The 19,222-nt window shown below is 40.3% G+C and overlaps 2 protein-coding genes across 3 annotated transcripts in view; both read right to left on the bottom strand.

Annotated features, from left to right (window-relative positions):
- The window catches only part of LOC115199781 (disabled homolog 2-interacting protein), a 128,564-nt gene extending 123,959 nt beyond the window's left edge, over positions 1-4,605 (bottom strand). Inside the window, exon 1 of the mRNA XM_029762205.1 lies at positions 4,466-4,605. The gene's annotated coding sequence lies outside the window, so the exon portion shown is untranslated. The remainder of the gene's footprint in view (positions 1-4,465) is intronic.
- An 8,294-nt stretch (positions 4,606-12,899) lies between these two features.
- LOC115199780 (PHD finger protein 19) overlaps positions 12,900-19,222 on the bottom strand; it is a 27,366-nt gene continuing 21,043 nt past the window's right edge. For both annotated transcript variants that reach the window (XM_029762201.1, XM_029762200.1), the window contains exon 15: positions 12,900-13,595. In XM_029762201.1, the coding sequence (XP_029618061.1) occupies positions 13,253-13,595 (343 nt within the window). In that variant the 3' untranslated portion in view covers positions 12,900-13,252. The remainder of the gene's footprint in view (positions 13,596-19,222) is intronic.

Raw genomic sequence — 19,222 nt, 5'->3', positions numbered from 1 at the left:
AGAATGATGGAGGCCACTGTGTTCTTGGGGACATTCAATGCTGCAGACATTTTTTGGTACCCTTTCTCAGGATTGTGTCGAGGCACAGATCTGTCTCGGAGCTCTATGGACAATTCCTTTGACCTCATGGCATGGTTTTTGCTCTGACATGCACTGTCAACTGTGGGAACTTATATAGACAGGTGTGTGTCTTTCCAAATCATGTCCAATCAATTGAATTTACCACAGGTGGACTTCAATCAAGTTGTAGAAACATCTCAAGGATGATCAATGGAAACAGGATGCACCTGTGCTTAATTTCGAGTCGCATAGCAAAGGGTCTGAATACTTAAAAAACTGATACCTTATTTACGTATGTTTAATAAATTTGCACCAAAAAATAAACCTATTTTTGTTTTGTCATTATGGGGTTTTGTGTGTAGTTTGATGAGGGAATTAAAAAAAATCTATTTTAGAATAAGGCTGTAACGTAACAAAATGTCAAGGGGTCTGAAAACTTTCCGAATGCACTGTATGTTCACCCTCTGGTTGGTATTGACATCGGAAAAATGTAGTCCTTTTTGAACAGACTAAGGGCAATTTGTCTATTTTACAAGCATTCTGTGCAGTAGAAATAAAGTATTTCCTTGTTTACCACGCCAAATCTACTGTGGCAATTTAACTGACACTTTGCATGAATGGAAACCAAGGTTGGTGTAATGTTATTTTTTTGATTTGTTTACTATTTATGTTATCCATAATGGTAATTTCTTATCAAGAAAAATAAGAAATGACCCTGGACTGCCCATATTTGAAAAACATAAAGTCAATCTGGAGATTGCATTATTTGTGCCAGAAGGAATTGAACCCACACCAACATGGTAGTCCTGTATGTGTGCGCTGAAGGCAGTGGCCCTAACCGCTAGACCACCCCAGGCCACGATTAAACTCAATTTTGACAGTTCATTATCTTAGGATACACTAGAAATATATGTCGTAGCCTAGTGGAGACCAACAACTAATCTTGTTGTTAAGCTATATAAAATGACGGTTGTTGATATGCATGGCTGAATTTCAGATACATTTTTGCACATTTGAATGTTGAAGTAATAGGACTTAGGCCTATAGCATTTGAGTGAGCGAGAGAAAATTATTGTACGACAGAAAGCCCTGATCCGAATGACTCGACTGCCCCCAAATGGAAAAAAGAGAACTGCTCATTTTTAGCCAATCACAAGGCTCATTTTAATTTCCTGATCCATCAGGAACATTCTCTTTCGAATAACTGCAGCAGACAGCATATGCAGCAACTCTATAGAGATGATGACTTGGAATACATTTACATTTTACATTTAAGTCATTTAGCAGACGCTCTTATCCAGAGCGACTGATATAAATGTACACAACAACCAAATATTTTATTAAAGTAATGTGACTAAATTATGGTTAGTAAGTTATAAGCAGTAATGGGCAGTCAGTACCATCATAGGACTTTTATTAATAGTTTTTCTGTGTTCTTACAGCATTCAACCCGCATAATGCATTTCATGTAAAAAATAATAATCGAAACCCGTGATTAAATAATCGAATCCAACCTCAAAAAGCACTAATCGCTCAGCACTAGTACAGTTTATAAGTAATTTCAATGCACTTTTATGACTCAAAGAAGAGTCTTCAACTATAAAGGTGCATTTTTGAGCCATCCTAGCTGTGCCCTTGAGGAACTAGAACAGGCACACTTGTAGTTAAGTTTGGAACACAACCCTGCATCCCCACCATCACACAATTATTGTTCAATCGAGTGCAGGCTCAACTGAATGAACAACAGAGATGGAACGTAATAGGAGTAACCTGTCGGGGCCAGGGGGCAGGATCTTATCCCGGTATTGGGATTCATTGTCATGTGACCATGGCGGGGAATTCAAAACTGCAAGAGTCTAATCATTTCAAATACTCAAATAATCAACTATTTTCCTCCATTTGAAAGATACATCTCCTAAATCTAACCACGTTGTCCGATTTTCAAAGAGGCTTTACGGAGAATGCATAAAGTTAGGTTATGTTAGGAGAGTACATTGACAATAGCTGTGTGTAATGTTTAGCCAATTCAAAGAAGGGCATCAACACAGACAGAAAACCAGCTAGAATTATGCACTTACCTTTGACAATCTGCATCAGATGACACTCATAGGACATTATGTTATACAATACATGCATTTTTAGTTCCATCAAGTTCATATTTATATCCAAAAACAGCATTTACAGTCGCGGTGAAATTCAGAATTTTTTTCGGCTCGAATGCTCCCAGTGAATCCAGCGTTACAAATCACGGAATTACTATTCGAAAACATTGGTAAATTATAATATTATCATTCAAAGAATAATATATTATCATCTCGTAATTGCTACCGAATGGCCAGATCTAGGAAATATTTTATTATCCCCATTCTGACAAACAGCCTTAATTTCACAACCACAAGCAACTTTTTCCAATCAAAGTTTCATTTTCCATTAACCTAAATCTTGGCTAAATTCATTATCAGCGCTATGATTCAAATGCAGAATAAAATATGTTAGCCTACTCCAGTCCTAAAACAAGTTAAAGCCTGCACAAAATATTTACTGGTGTGATATTAAATTAATGATTCCAATATTTACAACGAGTAGCCTAGTTTGCTATGCTTCCAATTGCTGCAGATGAATACTTTCTATTTTCTTCGTCAAAGATGGAGTGAATAGACAAGACTATACATTGCCTTGCAAAAGTATTCATCCTCTTTGGCGGTTTTTCTATTTTGTTGCATTACAACCTGTAATTTAAATGTATTTTTAATTGGGTTTCATGTAATGGACATACACAAAATCTGCCAAATTGGTGAAATGAAAAAAATAAAAACTTGTTTCAAAAATGCTAAACAAATTCTAAACGGAAAAGTGGTGCGTGTATATGTATTCACCCCTTTGCTATGAAGCCCCTAAATAAGATCTGGTGCAACCAATTATCTTTAGAAGTCACATAATTAGTTAAATAAAGTCCACCTGTGTGCAATCTAAGTGTCACATAATCTGTCACATGATCTCAGTATATATATATATACACACACACACACCTGTTCTGAAAGGTCAAAGAGTCTGCAACACCACTAAGCAAGGGGCACCACCAAGCAAGTGGCACCATGAAGACCAAGGAGCTCTCCAAACAGGTCAGGGACAAAACTGTGGAGAAGTACAGATCAGGGTTGGGTTATAAAAAAATATCAGAAACTTTGAACATCCCACGGAGCACCATTAAATCCATTGGTAAAAAATGGAAAGAATATGGCACCACAACAAACCTGCCAAGAGAGGGCCGCCCACCAAAATTCACAGACCAGGCAAGGAGGGAATTAATCAGAGAGGCAACAAAGATCATCCTGAAGGAGCTGCAAAGCTCCACAGCGGAGATTGGAGTATCTGTCAATAGGACCACTTTAAGCCGTACACTCCACAGAGCTGGGCTTTAAGGAAGAGTGGCCAGAAAAAAAGTCATTGCTTAAAGAAAAAAATAAGCAAACACGTTTGGTGTTCACCAAAAGGCATGTGGGAGACTTCCCAAACATATGAAAGAAGGTACTCTGGTCAGACGAGACTAAAATTGAGCTTTTTGGCCATCAAGGAAAACACAATGTCTGGCGCAAACCCAACACCTCTCATCACTCCGAGAACACCATCCCCACAGTGAAGCATGGTGGTGGCAGCAGCATGCTGTGGGGATGTTTTTAATCAGCAGGGACTGGGAAACTGGTGTGAAATGAAGGAATGATGGATGGCGCTAATACAAATTCTTGAGGGAAACCTGTTACAGTCTTCCAGAGATTTGAGACTGGGACAGAGGTTCACCTTCCAGGATGACAATGACCCTCAGCATAGTGCTAAAGCAACACTCAAGTGGTTTAAGTGGAAACATTTAAATGTTTTGGAATGGCCTTGTCAAAGCCCAGACCACAATCCAATTGAGAATCTGTGGTATGACTTAAAGATTGCTGTACACCAGCAGAACCCATCCAACTTGAAGGAAATGGAGCAGTATTGCCTTGAAGAATTGGCAAAAATCCCAGTGGCTAGATGTGCCAAGCTTATAGAGACATACCCCAAGTAACTTGCAGCTGTAATTGCTGCAAAGGTGGCTCTACAAAGTATTGACTCAGGTTCTGTTTTTTTTGTCTTATTTCTTGTTTGTTTCACAATAAAACATATTTTGCATCTTCAAAGTGGTAGGCATGTTGTGTAAATCAAATGATACAAATCCCCCCAAAAATATATTTAAATTCCAGGTTATAAGGCAACAAAATAGGAAAAATTCCAAGGGGGTGAATACTTTCGCTAGCCACTGTATATTTTACTACCACTGTACTCTGTTGTTTGTCAGGGAAGTGTTTCATCCCATAGTATAGTGGAGTGATGTTTACCAGTCTGGTAGGGGAGGAGTTGGTGGGGTTGTACTCACTGTCATCTGTGGCTGTGTGGTCTCCGGGGGTGTGGCTGTTTGTGGGCACAGTCAGGGCGTGACGTAGTAGCCAAACTGTGCACGACTCAGCCCGGCGCTCCTGCAACAGCAGCGGGTGGATCTGAGGAGCAACCAGAACAGCAGGGAATGAGGGCAACTTAGGCTACAGTTGCTACTGAACAATGGGACAATTCACTCCAGGAGGGTGGAATTCCACTCTCCTTAAAAAAGTACAAATACAGGCCTAAATGATTTTCCATCTCTTCAATACTCACACCATATATTATTCATTATTTGGACAGGGGTTAAATATCTAATTTGTCAAATAGAAGTAGCTGATAGTCGGTAACTGTGCCGAACTTCAATATGGCAGGCTCAGTGAAAGGCTGGCCGCAGGATATCCAGTTAGTTGATGAGCTCTTAATATCTGCAAAACATGTACAAACTAAGATATTATTACTAACAGTAGTCTATCTGTACGTATAAGCAAATCCCTTTATTGGAATGGATAAATAATGTGTGCACATAAAAAATTAAATGTCAGCATCCCGGATGGTACAGTGGAAATGTGATCCATGCGAGCTCTGATTAAGGGGCAAACAATACATCCATTTACTTACCCATATGACACAGACAGCATCAAGACTAGAGGTCGACCGATTATGATTTTTCAACGGCGATACCGGTACCGATTATTGGAGGGCCAAACCCCCCCCCCCCCCCCCCCCCCGCTACCGATTAATCGGCCGATTAATTTGTTTATATATATATATATATATATATATATATATATAAATATTTGTAATAATGACAATTACAACAATACTGAATGAAAACTTATTTTAACTTAATATAATACATCAATAAAATCAATTTAGTCTCAAATAAATAATGAAACATGTTTTAAATAATGCAAAAACAAAGTGTTGGAGAAGAAAGTATAAGTGCAATATGTGCCATGTAAAAAAGCTAACATTTAAGTTCCTTGCTCAGAAGATATGAAAGCTGGTGGTTCCTTTTAACATGAGTCTTCAATATTCCCAGGTAAGATGTTTTAGGTTGTAGTTATTATAGGACTATCTCTCTCTATTCCATTTGTATTTCATATACCTTTGACTATTGGATTTTCTAATAGGTACTTTAGTATTGCCAGCCTAATCTCGGGAGTTGATAGGCTTTAAGTCATAAACAGTGCAATGCTTTAAGCACAGCGAAGAGCTGCTGGCAAATGCAGGAAAGTGCTGTTTGAATGAATGCTTACGAGCCTGCTGCTGCCTACCACCGCTCAGTCAGACTGCTCTATCAAATCATAGACTTAATTATAATATAATAACACATAGAAATACGAGCCTTAGGTCATTAATATGGTCAAATCCGGAAACAATCATTTCAAAAACAAAATGTTTTTTTCTTTCAGTAAAATACGGAACCGTTCCGTATTTTATCTAATGGGTGGCATCCCTAAGTCTAAATATTGCTGTTACATTGCACAACCTTCAATGTTATGTCATAATTATGGTAAATTCTGGCAAATGAATTACGGTCTTTGTTAAGAAGAAATGGTCTTCACACAGTTCGCAACGAGCCAGGCGGCCCAAACTGCTGCATATACCCTGACTGTTGCACAGAACGCAAGAGAAGTGACAATTTCCATAGTTAAAATAAATTCATGTTAGCAGGCAATATTAACTAAATATGCAGGTTTAAAAATATATACTTATGTATTGATTTTAAGAAAGGCATTGACGTTTATGGTTAGGTACACATTGGTGCAACGACAGTGCTTTTTTACGCGAATGCGCTTGTTAAATCACCCGTTTGGCGAAGTAGGCTGTGATTCAATGCTAAATTAACAGGCACTGCATCGATTATATGCAACGCAGGACAATCTAGATAAACTAGTAATATCATCAACCATGTGTAGTTAACTAGTGATTATGTTAAGATTGATTGTTTTTTATAAGATAAGTTTAATGCTAGATAGCACCTTACCTTGGCTCCTTGCTGTACTCGCATAACAGGTAGTCAGCCTGCCATGCAGTCTCCTCGTGGAGGGCAATGTAACCGGCCATAATCGGTGTCCAAAAATGCCGATTACCCGATTGTTATGAAAACATGAAATCGGCTCTAATTAATCGGCCAATCTGTTTAATCGGTCGACCTCTAATCAAGACTCATGGGGATCCTTCAATAATCCTCCACCTTTCGCAGTAGGACTTTGGGCTCGTTCTTCTGGGCTCATCACTGCTGTGGTACAGAATGGTTAGGTGACTCAAGTCCATCAGGCACAGTAACTTAGCTACTGAGTTTGACTGTTTTCATACTAAAATGAAGTTGATACTGAGGGTAGGAGATTATTGCCTATGCTAAGCACTGTAGGCAGGCAGCATAAACCATGTCATTGCAGGGCAACGCTGTGTTTTCAGTAATCCCCATTTTTGCTGGAGAATAAGGTCACTAAGCAGGGGTCAAATGTCCCTTGCTTGTGACATCCTCTGTTAACAAATTGAAGTTGTCTACTGCTTGAAGATGGATTTTGACTCATTTGACTTTAACCGTATGATAGGTTACACCAGTATTGTCAGTGTGTACCCATATCAGATTGAAGACATACAAAGTTTGAGTGTTGTAGATGACAAGTTGAGTTTAGTGCTCCTCCAGTTGATTTTTTTCTTTTCAATGGTTGCATCACTCGTCTATATTCGGTCAACTAATGTTTTTACAGGACAAAGCTTGTATCCTGCAGCTTAATATCTATATTTTGGTTGCACAACTTGGAAACAAGTAAAGGAAAGAGAAATTAATAAAATGTCTCTAGGTGCTGAGTGTTCTCACCCGTCTTGACTCATGCGCAACTTAGTTATTTTAATAGGTAATGTTAGCTGACTGGCCTTTCTCATGAATAGAATGACATTTAACATGAACGTCAACAGTTCTAACGTAGCTACAAGCTTTTAGCAATTATACAGCAGCCCATTGATTTGAGATGCATCCCTTTTCATCGGTGCTTGAGTTGAGGTTTAATTTGCTAGTTAGTTAGCTAGCTAAAACATTTGCTGTGTTTATTAACGGCTAACGTTACTTCCCGCGTCCACTCATCCAGCCTTGGAATTGGCATCGTGAAAGATGGGTCACCAAATTCTCATTATTTCGTAGAGCGAACTTTTCACGGGGATAACAAAAATACAGTGGCGTCTCCCTCGGCTGTTATTGTTTGAGGTACTTTTACTTTAAGCATTTTGTCTCTTTTCAGGACCATTATTATGCACGACTTCCACAACTTCTTCGCCACGAACTCTCCATTTCAGACTCCAAAGTCAAACTCTCGCTGAAAGACTATAGGGCCGTGTTTTGACACGCTGACTAGGGCGTATAACGCCTTAATTATATTAAAGAATTAACTGTCTGGCATGGACTTGGGTTTTTAATAAATTACTCTGGAAACGTATGGGACATAGGTGTATTTAACCTTGCTGTAGATGTCTTCAAACATCATTATGACTTTCAATCACAACAGATCTGATCAGACTGTTTCATGCTATTATGCTGCCCTCTAGTGCCAGTGATGTTCAACGTTTAGAGAGCAAAGCTAGAGGTTGAACAATTATTAAAAGGAAAAGACATGGAGTCTTCTCCTGTAACACTTCACACATGCTGCTCTAGAAAACCACCAGGCTTGGTTTTAGTAATGCTAAAGCCTTTTGTGAACAGATGTGGGCATGGTTTTTAGATCATGCACATTTTACATTTCTATTCCTGTGTGAATCGGTATCTTGGGCACTTTGCCTTTACCATGGAGTTAACTCATATGGCATCTATCCAAGGAGCAAATACACACATCTCAAAATGCTTTTAATTACAATTCAAAATACCAAATAAAGATTCACAAATGACAAATAAAGGATGCACAATACCCGCTGAGAGATGTAATTTCTAACAAGCATAGGAAATAGGGGAAATGTATACAGTAAGTTCTCTATCTACACAGCTCTGGGCATGTTACATGGTAAAACAATGAACAGTTTACCATTGACATGTCACTTCAAGAATCAACCAAAAAATTATATTAAATGGAGACTCCATAGGATAGATATTATGAATCTACTCATGTAAACAGTTTGTTTTAGAGTGAATACAGTCACACTGTAATTTAAAGACATAAGAGCATAAATGGTTGCAAAATGCCAAACGGGAAAAATATTACAATTAGCTTCAAACTTTTCTTATTAATAATATAGAAGCATATAGCATTTGACTTCTGATCACAAATTTCCATAACCACCAATTAAAACTATTTGTAAATAATATTTGGTTATTTAGTCAAATGAATTGAAAAAACAAAACAATACTTGCATAGTTTAAGATGTCATTAGTGCAATGAAGCAAAGGGGGTTAAGCGCATAGAAATGTTAATAGGAAAGCATCATTTATCTTTCATAATGTACTGACTTATTGAAACTTAATCATATTTATTTTCTATACGATGTTCATTAGGCAGAAAAAGAAGGAAATAAAATGAAACAGGGAGGGACGACCTGGACTTGTGAAATAAGAAGGCCTAAACACTCATTTTCGTTTTTTTCCACTGAGTGCCCTAAGGAACACGACCCAGGTTTCACTGTCAGTGAAAAATAAATCAACAGTCAGGCACAATATATGTAATGTATGTCTTGAGGCAACACAGAAATAACTATGGATGGGAGGAATAGGTAAAGAAATCTTTGGATATTGTAAGAACATAAACCAAGACTACCCCTTGAAGTCCATAATATTCTCATTGTAACTTTCTAGATTTCAAATGTCAAAAAATATCTTACAGTACTATGTTAAGCTCTCCATCATCTACATTGCATTTCCGGGAAAATACAAGTTTTGCATCTACTTAGCCAAACTACCTATGTCAGCATAAACAGAGCCAAAGGAAAACCAGGACTATACACTATATAAGAGGTGCTTGCAGTGTTTGCCAGTGTTTCCCCTAAATTCATTGAGCAGAGGCGGGCTGCCGCTGCTAAATCGTTGCCATCATTCCAAAAAAATATGAAATTATACAGTGCATTCAGACCCCTTGATGTTTTCCACATTTTGTTACATTACAGCCTTATTCTAAAATGGATTACATTTTCCACAATCTACACACAACAGCCCATAACAAAGCAAAAACATTTTTTTTTTATGTTTGCATATTTATTAAAAATAAAAGCAAGACTATCATAGAATTCAGACTCTTTACTCAGGACTTTGTTGAAGCAAGTTTGGCAGTGATTACAGCCTCGAGTCTTCTTGGGTATGACGCTACAAACTTGGCACACCTGTATTTGGAGAGTTTATCCCATTCTTATCTGCAGATCCTCTCAAGCTCTGTCAGGTTGGATGGTGAGCTTCGCTGCACAGCTATTTTCAGGTCTCTCCAGAGATGTTTGATCGGGTTCAAGTCCGGGCCACTCAAGGACATTCAGACTTGTCCCGAAGCATCCCCACAGCATTATGCTGCCACCACAATACTTCAACATAGGGCTGGTGCCAGGTTTCCTCCAGACGTGAGGCTTGGCATTTAGGCCAAAGAGTTCAATCTTGGTTTCATCTGACCAGAAAATCTTGTTTCTCATGGTCTGAGAATCTTTAGGTGCCTTTTGGCATACTCCAAGCGGGCTGTCATTTGCCTTTTACTGAGGAGTGGCTTCCGTCTGACCACTACGATAAAGGCCTGATTGGTGGAGTGCTGCAGAGATGGTTGTCCTTCTGGAAGGTTCTCCCATCTCGACAGAGGAGCTCTGTCGGAGTGACCACCAGGTCCTTGGTCACCTTCCTGACCAAGGCCCTTATCCCCTGATTGCTCAGCTTGGCTGGGCAGCCAGCTCTAGGATGAGTCTTGGTGGTTCCAAACTTCTTCCATTTAAGAATGATGGAAGCCACTGTTTTCTTAGAGACCTTCAATGCTGCAGAAATATTTTTGTTCCCTTCCAGAGATCTGTGCCGACACAATCCTGTCTCGGAGCTCTACGGACAATTCCTTTGACCTGATGGCTTGTTTTTTTTTTCTCTGACATGCACTGTCAGCTGTGGGACGCTATATTAGAGACTTGTATTATTTTCCAAATCTTCTCCAATCAATTGAATTCACCACAGGTGGAGTCCAATCAAGTTGTAGAAACATCTCAAGGATGATCAATGGAATGCACCGGAGCTCAATTTCGAGTCTCACAGCAAAAATGTCTAAAAACCTGTTTCGCTTTGTCATTATGGGGTACTGTGTATAGATTGATGAGGAAAGAATAAGGCTGTAAGTTAACAACATGTGGAAAAAGTCATGGGGCCTGAACTCTTTCCGAATGCACTGTATGTGCACTACCGTTCAAACGTTTGCGGTCACTTAGAAATGTCCTTGTTTTTTAAATTAAAGCAATTTTTTTGGTCCATTAAAATAACAAAATTGATCAGAAATACAGTGTAGACATTGTTAATGTTGTAAATGACCATTGTAGCTGGAAACGGCAGATTTATTTTTTATGGAATATCTACATAGGCGTACAGAGGCCCATTATCAGCAACCATCACTCCTGTGTTCCAATGGCACGTTGTGTTAGCTAATCCAAGTTTGGAATACTCTGGAAACTAAATGTGTCATCAGTTTTTATTTTATAAATGAGCAAATAGGTATAAAAACCTGTCTCTGCTTTGTCATTATAGGGTATTGGGTGTAGATTGATGAGGGGGAAAAAAATAATTTAATCAATTTTAAAGTAAAGTAACAAAATGTGGAAAAGGTCTGAATACTTTCAAAGGCACTGTAGAAAAGATAATGGAGCTATATTTAAAAGATCTTTGAAAACCAACAACCACCAAAATAATAACTAGACAGTCAGGGAGAATAAAAAAATATGTCATAGAGCCCCCATTTATTTTGTATGTTTGAGTCACTCAGATAGCATAAGAACACGGCATGAGCCATGGCAAAAAGTGTAGAATTGCAGAAATTAGCTTTAAAACTGCACATTTTCTCTCAGCCCCATGGCAAAATCTTTACAATTCCGCTAACCTTGCCACCGCTGCAGGAAAAAGAAATCCTAGGGAAAACGCTGTTTGCTTTGGTCTGTTGTCCCCAAACCATCCTGTAAAACTGACTCTAAACACATTTGAAAATGAAAGGACAAAGTATAAACTGACTTTTCTGATAACATTCATAAAAGCATGTGTATTTAATCTAAAACCATTACTCAGCTTTTACACTTGGCAATATAGTACTAGATAAAGCTGATAAACATTTCATTGATTAGTGGAGGCACAACCTCAAAAGTATAACTTGCTACAAGTTACAGTGCCTTCCGAAAGTATTCACACACCTTGTTGTGTGACAGCCTGAATGTTACATGGATTAAATTAAGCATTTTTGTTACTGGCCTACACACAATACTGTCAATGTGGAATTATGTTTCTCAAATTGTTTTGTTAAGGACTGGGGGGCTAAGAAACGGAATTGAACTAAAACATCTGCAAAATCCTAGAGGAAAACCTGATTCAGTCTGTTTTCCACCACACACCGTGAGACCTTTCAGCAGGACAATAACCTAAAACACAAGGCCAAATATACACTGGAGTAGTTTTTTGTTGTTGTTGCACTGCGCCCAGCCCACCACAGGAGTCACTAGTGTGCAATGTGACAAGGACATCCCTGCCGGCCAAACCCTCCGCTAACCCGGACGACGCTGGGCCAATTGTGCGTCACCCCATGGGTCTCCCGGACACGGCTGGCTGCGACAGAGCCTGGACTCGAACCCAGAATCTCTAGTGGCACAGCTAGCACTGCGATGCAGTGCCTTAGACCACTGCGCCACTCGGGAGGCCCACTGGAGTAGCTTACCAAGAAGACAGTGAATGTTCCTGAGCCACCAAGATATAGTTTTGATTTAAATCTATGGCAAGACCTGAAAATGGTTGTCTAGCAATGATCCAACAACCAATTTTACAGAGCTTGAAGAATTTAGAAAATAATTTTTAAAAAATGGGCAAATGTTGCACAATTCAGGTGTGGAAAGCGCTTAGACCTACCCAGAAAGACTCACAGCTGTAATCGCTGCCAAAGGTGCTTCTACAAAGTATTGACTCAGGGCTGTGAATGCTTACGTGAATTAGATATTTCTGTATTTCATTTTCCCTACATTTGCAAAATGGGGTAGTGTGTGTAGATGGGTGGAAACAATACATTTAATCCATTTTGAATTCAGGCTGTAACCGAGCAAAATGTGGAATAAGTCAAGGGGCATGAATACTTTCTGAAGGCACTGTAAATGTGGCTTAGATATGGCATATTGCTGTTATTGTGAAACAATTCTAAACAGAAAGTTTTTAAAAAATACTGTGAAAAACTATTAATAGAGCAGAATATTGTTGAATTTAGGGACACAGAGCCATTTTAGTAGTGCTCTTCCGACAGTTTTGCTCCAATCCTTTAGAATCAGTGGTATTGTTCTTTCTTGGAACTCTGAGCCAACTCTTTCGTTATCTTTACCATCACAAACCTACTCAAACTAGCATCCGGCACACAGTTTTTCAGGCTTTGTTACAATTCAAGATGCTCAAGAGGACACTACCAAATTGGTTCAATATACCCAAAATAATATTATATTATACTGAAATAAAGATAGTACTGTAGAGCAAGAGAAAGTAACATGAAAAAAATAAACGAGTACAACCAGGCAGGCCTTGCTAGGCCGATCTTGCCTATTACTCCCCCCTTCCTCTGCGACACCTCCTTACTGCAGCAGCCAGCCAGTCTGGCCGGCTAGGTCAGTAGGGAGTGGTGCCCTCCCACTCCACCAGATACTGCACCTTCCCCTCCGGAGTGACCCGACGGGCCAGCACCTGGTACTTCTCTCCGCAGGTGAGCCGCCCCGCCGCCCCAAAGTAGTTGGTGATGGACGACTTGAGGTGGGAGAGGGAGGAGTCATCCTCGCTGATGCTGTCGAAGGTGTGGCTGTCGATCGCGTTGTCCAGCATCGCAGAGGCAGCCTCCTCTCCTGGTAGGCTCAGCTCCATGGGGCTCAGCTCGCTCTCCACCACCTCCTTCTTAGTGGCCAGCACCGTATAGTTAGAGGTGGGCAGCTTCCTCTTACGACTGCCAACATTCTTCCTGCAACAAGTTAGAATAACGGGATCATTAGGGCATGCAGCAAAAAACATTTGGTAACACTTTATTTGGATAATCCATCTGTAGATGCTCTACAGCAGGGTTTCCCAACACTCTACTCGGTCCCCCCAGACGTTTCACATTTTTGTTTTAACCCTACACTGGCACACATGATTCAATTGGTCAAAGGCTTGATGATTAGTTGACTAATTGAAATTAGGAGTGCCAGTTTAGGGTTAAAACAAAAACTCTGAAACATCGGTACGGGCCTGAGGAGAGTTGGGAAACCCTGCTCTACAGACTATCAGTAACATTTCAACTAGCTAGCTACTAACCCTGCCCAGGACCGAGTTTGGGAAACCTTGTCTTATTGGACAAGTCCAGTTAGTCCCTCCCTCTTTCAGTCTGTTTTATTCCATTTGATGCCTAATGAATGTAATGACCCTGATATCAGAAACCTATTGAAACAAAAGTAACGACTGTTTCCTGAATTTACTGCTTTTTGAGCTTTGCTGTGCCACCAGTCATACCTTTGTGGAGTCAACAAACACTTTTGTACAACTGGACATTGGACACCTACTGCGATTGCGTTACTTTTTGGGTCAAGATATGTTTCTTGCCTTGCTGTTAGGAACAGGGCAACATTGAAAGGGGTGATTTTTGGGGTAGTATCAAGTGTGGAGATGGAGCAATTGAAGTAGAAATTCCTGGTGTTTGTGACGCCCGCTGTTTGGTGCGACGCAGACCCAGTAGGAAGCATGGTGAAACAGATGAGTTATTGTAGGTCCTCAATTAGTATTTGGTAGCATTGCCTTCAAATTGTTTAACTTGTGTCAAATGTTTCAGATAGCCTTCCACCAGGTCCCACAATAAGTTGGGTGAATTTTGGCCCATTCCTCCTGGCAGAGCTGGTGTAACTGAGTCAGGTTTGTCGGCTTCCTTGCTCGCACACGCTTTTTCAGTTCTGCCCACACATTATCTATAGCAACAACAAATGAGCTCCTTGAGTGACGGGGTGGGACTAGGTCTGTGTGGAAAGCTGCGTGGAGAGAGAGAGAAGACTCAAGTAGCGTAGTAAACTATAAAAATGGATGTTACACGGCGTATCACATTTAACAAACCAAACATTCAAATACTGTTATAGAAGGTAAAGTAAAAACCCAAACCGGTCCGTGCATCAATACCGGTATATAGTAAAATATGGTATACCACCCAGCCCTAGATCCCAGTGGGTAGATTTGTGCCAGCACAGAGGGAACAAGTGAGTTTTGCTTCAGTAAGGTTGGCTTCTTAGCAATGGTTATCAAATGTACCGCAGAAATGGAACGTGAATCAGAGAATAGATGTGGTGGCAGCTGCAGAGAAGTATTTGGGTATATGAGATTTGACTTCAGAAGAGTTACAGGGTGTGTTGAAGAGCAATGTCCCGTCCTCCCAGGCCCTGGCATGGTGCAGGAGCAGATTGGGTCAAAGTAGTGGAATGGGGTAGTGGGTTTTAATGAGTGTAAGTGGCAGCTGCAGAGAACTACCTGGGTGTGCCAGATTTTACTGCAGAAGAGTTAATGGGGTGGTGATTTAAATGTTTATTAAATAGTGGTATATAGGTCTAAGGCTAGTTGGTGGTGCAAGTTTTTCCTTTAAGGAAAAGGAATAATGAAGAGAATGTAATGTAGGTAGGCCGTGACTGGCCTCACACTTTAGTACAGTAGGTGGTGGTGTATGCACCTTTAAGTTGGATGCGATCCGCCAACCCAATCACAAAGAAGACTGCAATTATGAACATGACTTGGATCAGCCTCCAGGGGTAGCTGTGGTCCGCTACATGATTTTTCTCTGTCTCATTTTCATGCCCAATAACTGTGATGCTTTTACACTTCCTCCTCAATGCCACACTTAAAGAGTGACTGCCTTTAAAAAGCAATAAATCCCTTTGAAAATGTCTTATATAGCACCCCGTATCTGGTAGTTTCCCCAATTCTTTACACTCTGAACATATCAAACAAGGAACATCAATACCATGTCATATTTAGCCTCAATTATAAGCCTCAGAGCCTCACATTCTACCTCCAAATAATGAAATTGGTGTCACTGGGGGCAACTCTACCGCATAAACCAGTCAGCAGATTAACAGTTTCTTACTGCACGCACACACCTGGACACTACTCATCTTCCAGGACTGAGTGTGTGTGTGCGCATGTATGTATGTATGTATGTATGTATGTATGCACGCATGCATGTGTAGGTAGAGTACCAGAGTAACATCATCCACACAATCAGGGCTCTATTTAATCAAACGTAAAGCAATGGTAAATCCAAGCAATGGAAGTAGCGTTACACAGTTGAAGTCAGAAGTTTACATACACCTTAGCCAGATACATTTAATCTCAGTTTTTCACAATTCCTGACATTTAATCCGAGAAAAATTCCTAGTCTTTGGTCAATTAGGATCGCCACTTTATTTTAAGAATGTGAAATGTCAGAATAATAGTAGAGAAAATGATTTATTTCAGCTTTTATTTCTTTCATCACATTCCCAGTGGGTCAGAAGTTTACATACACTCAATTAGTATTTGGTAGCGTTGCCTTCAAATTGTTTAACTTGGGTCAAACGTTTTGGGTAGCCTTCCACAAGTTTCCCACAATAAATTGGGTGAATTGTGGCCCATTCCTCTTGACAGAGCTGGTGTAACTGAGTCAGGTTTGTAGGCCTCCTTGCTCGCACACGCTTTTTCAGTTCTGCCCACACATTGTCTATGGGATTGAGATCAGGACATTGTAATGGCCACTCCAATACCTTGACTTTGTTGTCTTTCAGCCATTTTGCCACAACTTTGGAAGTATGCTTGGGTCATTGTCCATTTGGAAGACCCATTTGCAACCAAGCTTTAACTTCCTGACTGATGTCTTGAGGTCGCATCAATATATCCACGTAATTTTCCTGCCTCATGATGCCATCTATTTTGTGAAGTGCACCAGTCCCTCCTGCAGCAAAGCACCCCCACAACATGATGCTGCCACCCCCGTGCTTCGCGGTTGGGATGGTGTTCTTCGGCTTGCAAGCATCCCCATTTTTCCTCCAAACATAACGATGGTCATTATGGCCAAACAGTTATATTTTTGTTTCATCAGAGCAGAGGACATTTCTCCAAAAAGTACAATCTTTGTCCCCATGTGCAGTTGCAAACCGTAGTCTGGCTTTTTTTAATGGCGGGTTTGGAGCAGTGGCTTCTTCCTTGCTGAGCGGTCTTTCAGGTTATGTCGATATAGGACTCGTTTTACTACGTATATAGATACTTTTGTACCGGTTTCCTCCAGCATCTTCACAAGGTCCTTTGCTGTTGTTCTGGGATTGATTTGCACTTTTCCCACCAAAGTACGTTCATCTCTAGGAGACAGAACGCGTCTCCTTCCTGAGCGGTATGACGGTTGCGTGGTCCCATGGTGTTTATACTTGCATATTATTGTTTGTACAGATGAACGTGGTACCTTCAGGCGTTTGGAAATTGCTCCCAGGGATGAATCAGACTTGTGGAGTTCTACAATTTTTTTGGCTGATCCCTTTTGATTTTCCCATGATGTCAAGCAAAAAACACTGAGTTTGAGGGTAGGCCTTGAAATACATCCATAGGTACACCTCCAATTTACTCAAATGATTAGCCTATTAGTCAATTAGCCTATCAGAAGCTTCTAAAGCCATGACATTTTCTGGAATTTTCCGAGCTGTTTAAAGGCACAGTCAACTTAGTGTATGTAACAACAATTGTTGGAAAAATTACTTGTGTCATGCACAAAGTAGATGTCCTAACCGACTTGCCAAAAATGATTGTTTGTTAACAATAAATTTGTGGAGTGGTTGAAAAACGAGTTTTAATGACTCCAACCTAAGTGTATGTAAACTTCCGACTTCAACTGTAGGTCCTGGGGTCTTTCAGAAATATTTTAGCTATTTTCACAGCCGTAATTATGAATGCAATAGCTGGCGGTGGCCCGAAAGGGCTGGGTTTTGATGAATAAACAAGTTGTAGTTGTGACGAGGGCTTGGCCACTCACTGGCCAATCAACGCGGTCCATAGGCTTAATATTGCCTGCGTTTGTCTCAAGTTCTGTAGGTTATTGTCATCAACTTCAATTCCCGTCCAGGTCCATTGTGGGTTGATACTACAATATATTAAATAGCATAGGCTACAGTAATGAGTAATAGCAACAGTATGTTTGAATTTCTAATTGGCTTCAACGAGCCTAGCCTACATCTTTACGCATCACACTTCTCCTAAAATAACAAAATACTAGGCTCTGTAAATTGTATTGTATGTGAGGCATGTTGTCAATAAGCAAAATACAGCCTTGGCCTACCGTTGATACTGCATTATAGGACTGAATCCTTCAATACGTTTGGATAAGGGAGTCTTTCGTAAAAGGATGAGAGGCGCTCTTTGGAAATGGGGATGGCTACTTTTATGGAAATGCTACTTTGCAAGACCAGGATAAAAAAGGCAAACCGCATTGTTGTTGAAATATAGGCTTCTTTTGGCTAGTAGCCAGAATAAAAATATGCACCTTTCTGATGCTGCTTAAACCAGCCTTGGTTAAGGGGAGGGTAGGCTATGCTTGGTTTTGAATCAAATTAAACTAAATTATATTTCTAAACCAGATGAATTGGCATAAAAAAGGCACATTTCTCCTTCATGCATGGCTGTGTTTCCGCTCTCAAACTCCATGCCATTAAGACCTGCTTTTTGTGGGTCTTAACTTCCCATTAGCTCTGCATGAAATTAAATATTGCCACCCCTCCCACCTCAGGGCAAGTGAGATGACGAGACAGGTAAATTACCGAACCTTGCGTTAGGGCCGTAAAATGCCTGTTTTTACATGACGAAATTGCAAACTAACATGCCAGCTGGAAATAGTGCCAGCTGGAAATAGAGCCACAGGAGATGTCAGCAGCTCCACCGGGATGCCAACCAGTAGGATTTTCAGTCATGAAACGAAACACAGTAAAGGCAAAGACGAATGATTATTAATATATATTTTTTAAACCTAGCATAGAGTGTCAATACACTCTGTATGTCAGACTTCAGAGCCCCTCCCTCGTGCGAGGAGCCAGCACTGAGAGTCCCAAAATTAAGCCAGTCAGTTAGGGAGCCCAGGGGTGTTCGCAGATATGGGGAGGGGTGGTGTTTCACAGTGTTCAAATAATGCTGTTATCAGGGGGTTGTGAATGTGGATATAATGAATGTATAGTCACTTCCGTTGCTTAGTTCCAACCAAGTTTAAGCAAATATTCAAGCAAATATTGGAAGATGTACAGGAGCCAACCACATTAAATAATCCAGGACCTCACATCATACTTATTTTTGTGTGCTGTCAAACATGTTTTGGCTCTCCTCAACTCCTCACATAGGACCATGTCCAAGAGCTTGGAAAGCGTGGGAGACAAAATCTCATCTGACAGCCCGGGCTGCAACGGTTCCAGTCGGGGGTCTTATCGATCGGTTTGCAACACATTCCATACGGTGGAGCAAAATAAACCAAATAGGACCTCCTCCTAATGCCAACACAATGAACAATTTGCAGAGGTAACCACGCGTGAGGGAGTTGCCTTTTCTAATAATAAAAGTCTTGGTGACTAT

Source organism: Salmo trutta, chromosome 9 (assembly GCF_901001165.1).
Source record: "Salmo trutta chromosome 9, fSalTru1.1, whole genome shotgun sequence".
NCBI lineage: Eukaryota > Metazoa > Chordata > Actinopteri > Salmoniformes > Salmonidae > Salmo > Salmo trutta.
The sequence above is the reverse complement of the archived record's forward strand: the minus strand, read 5'-3'. Positions and strand labels throughout refer to the sequence as shown.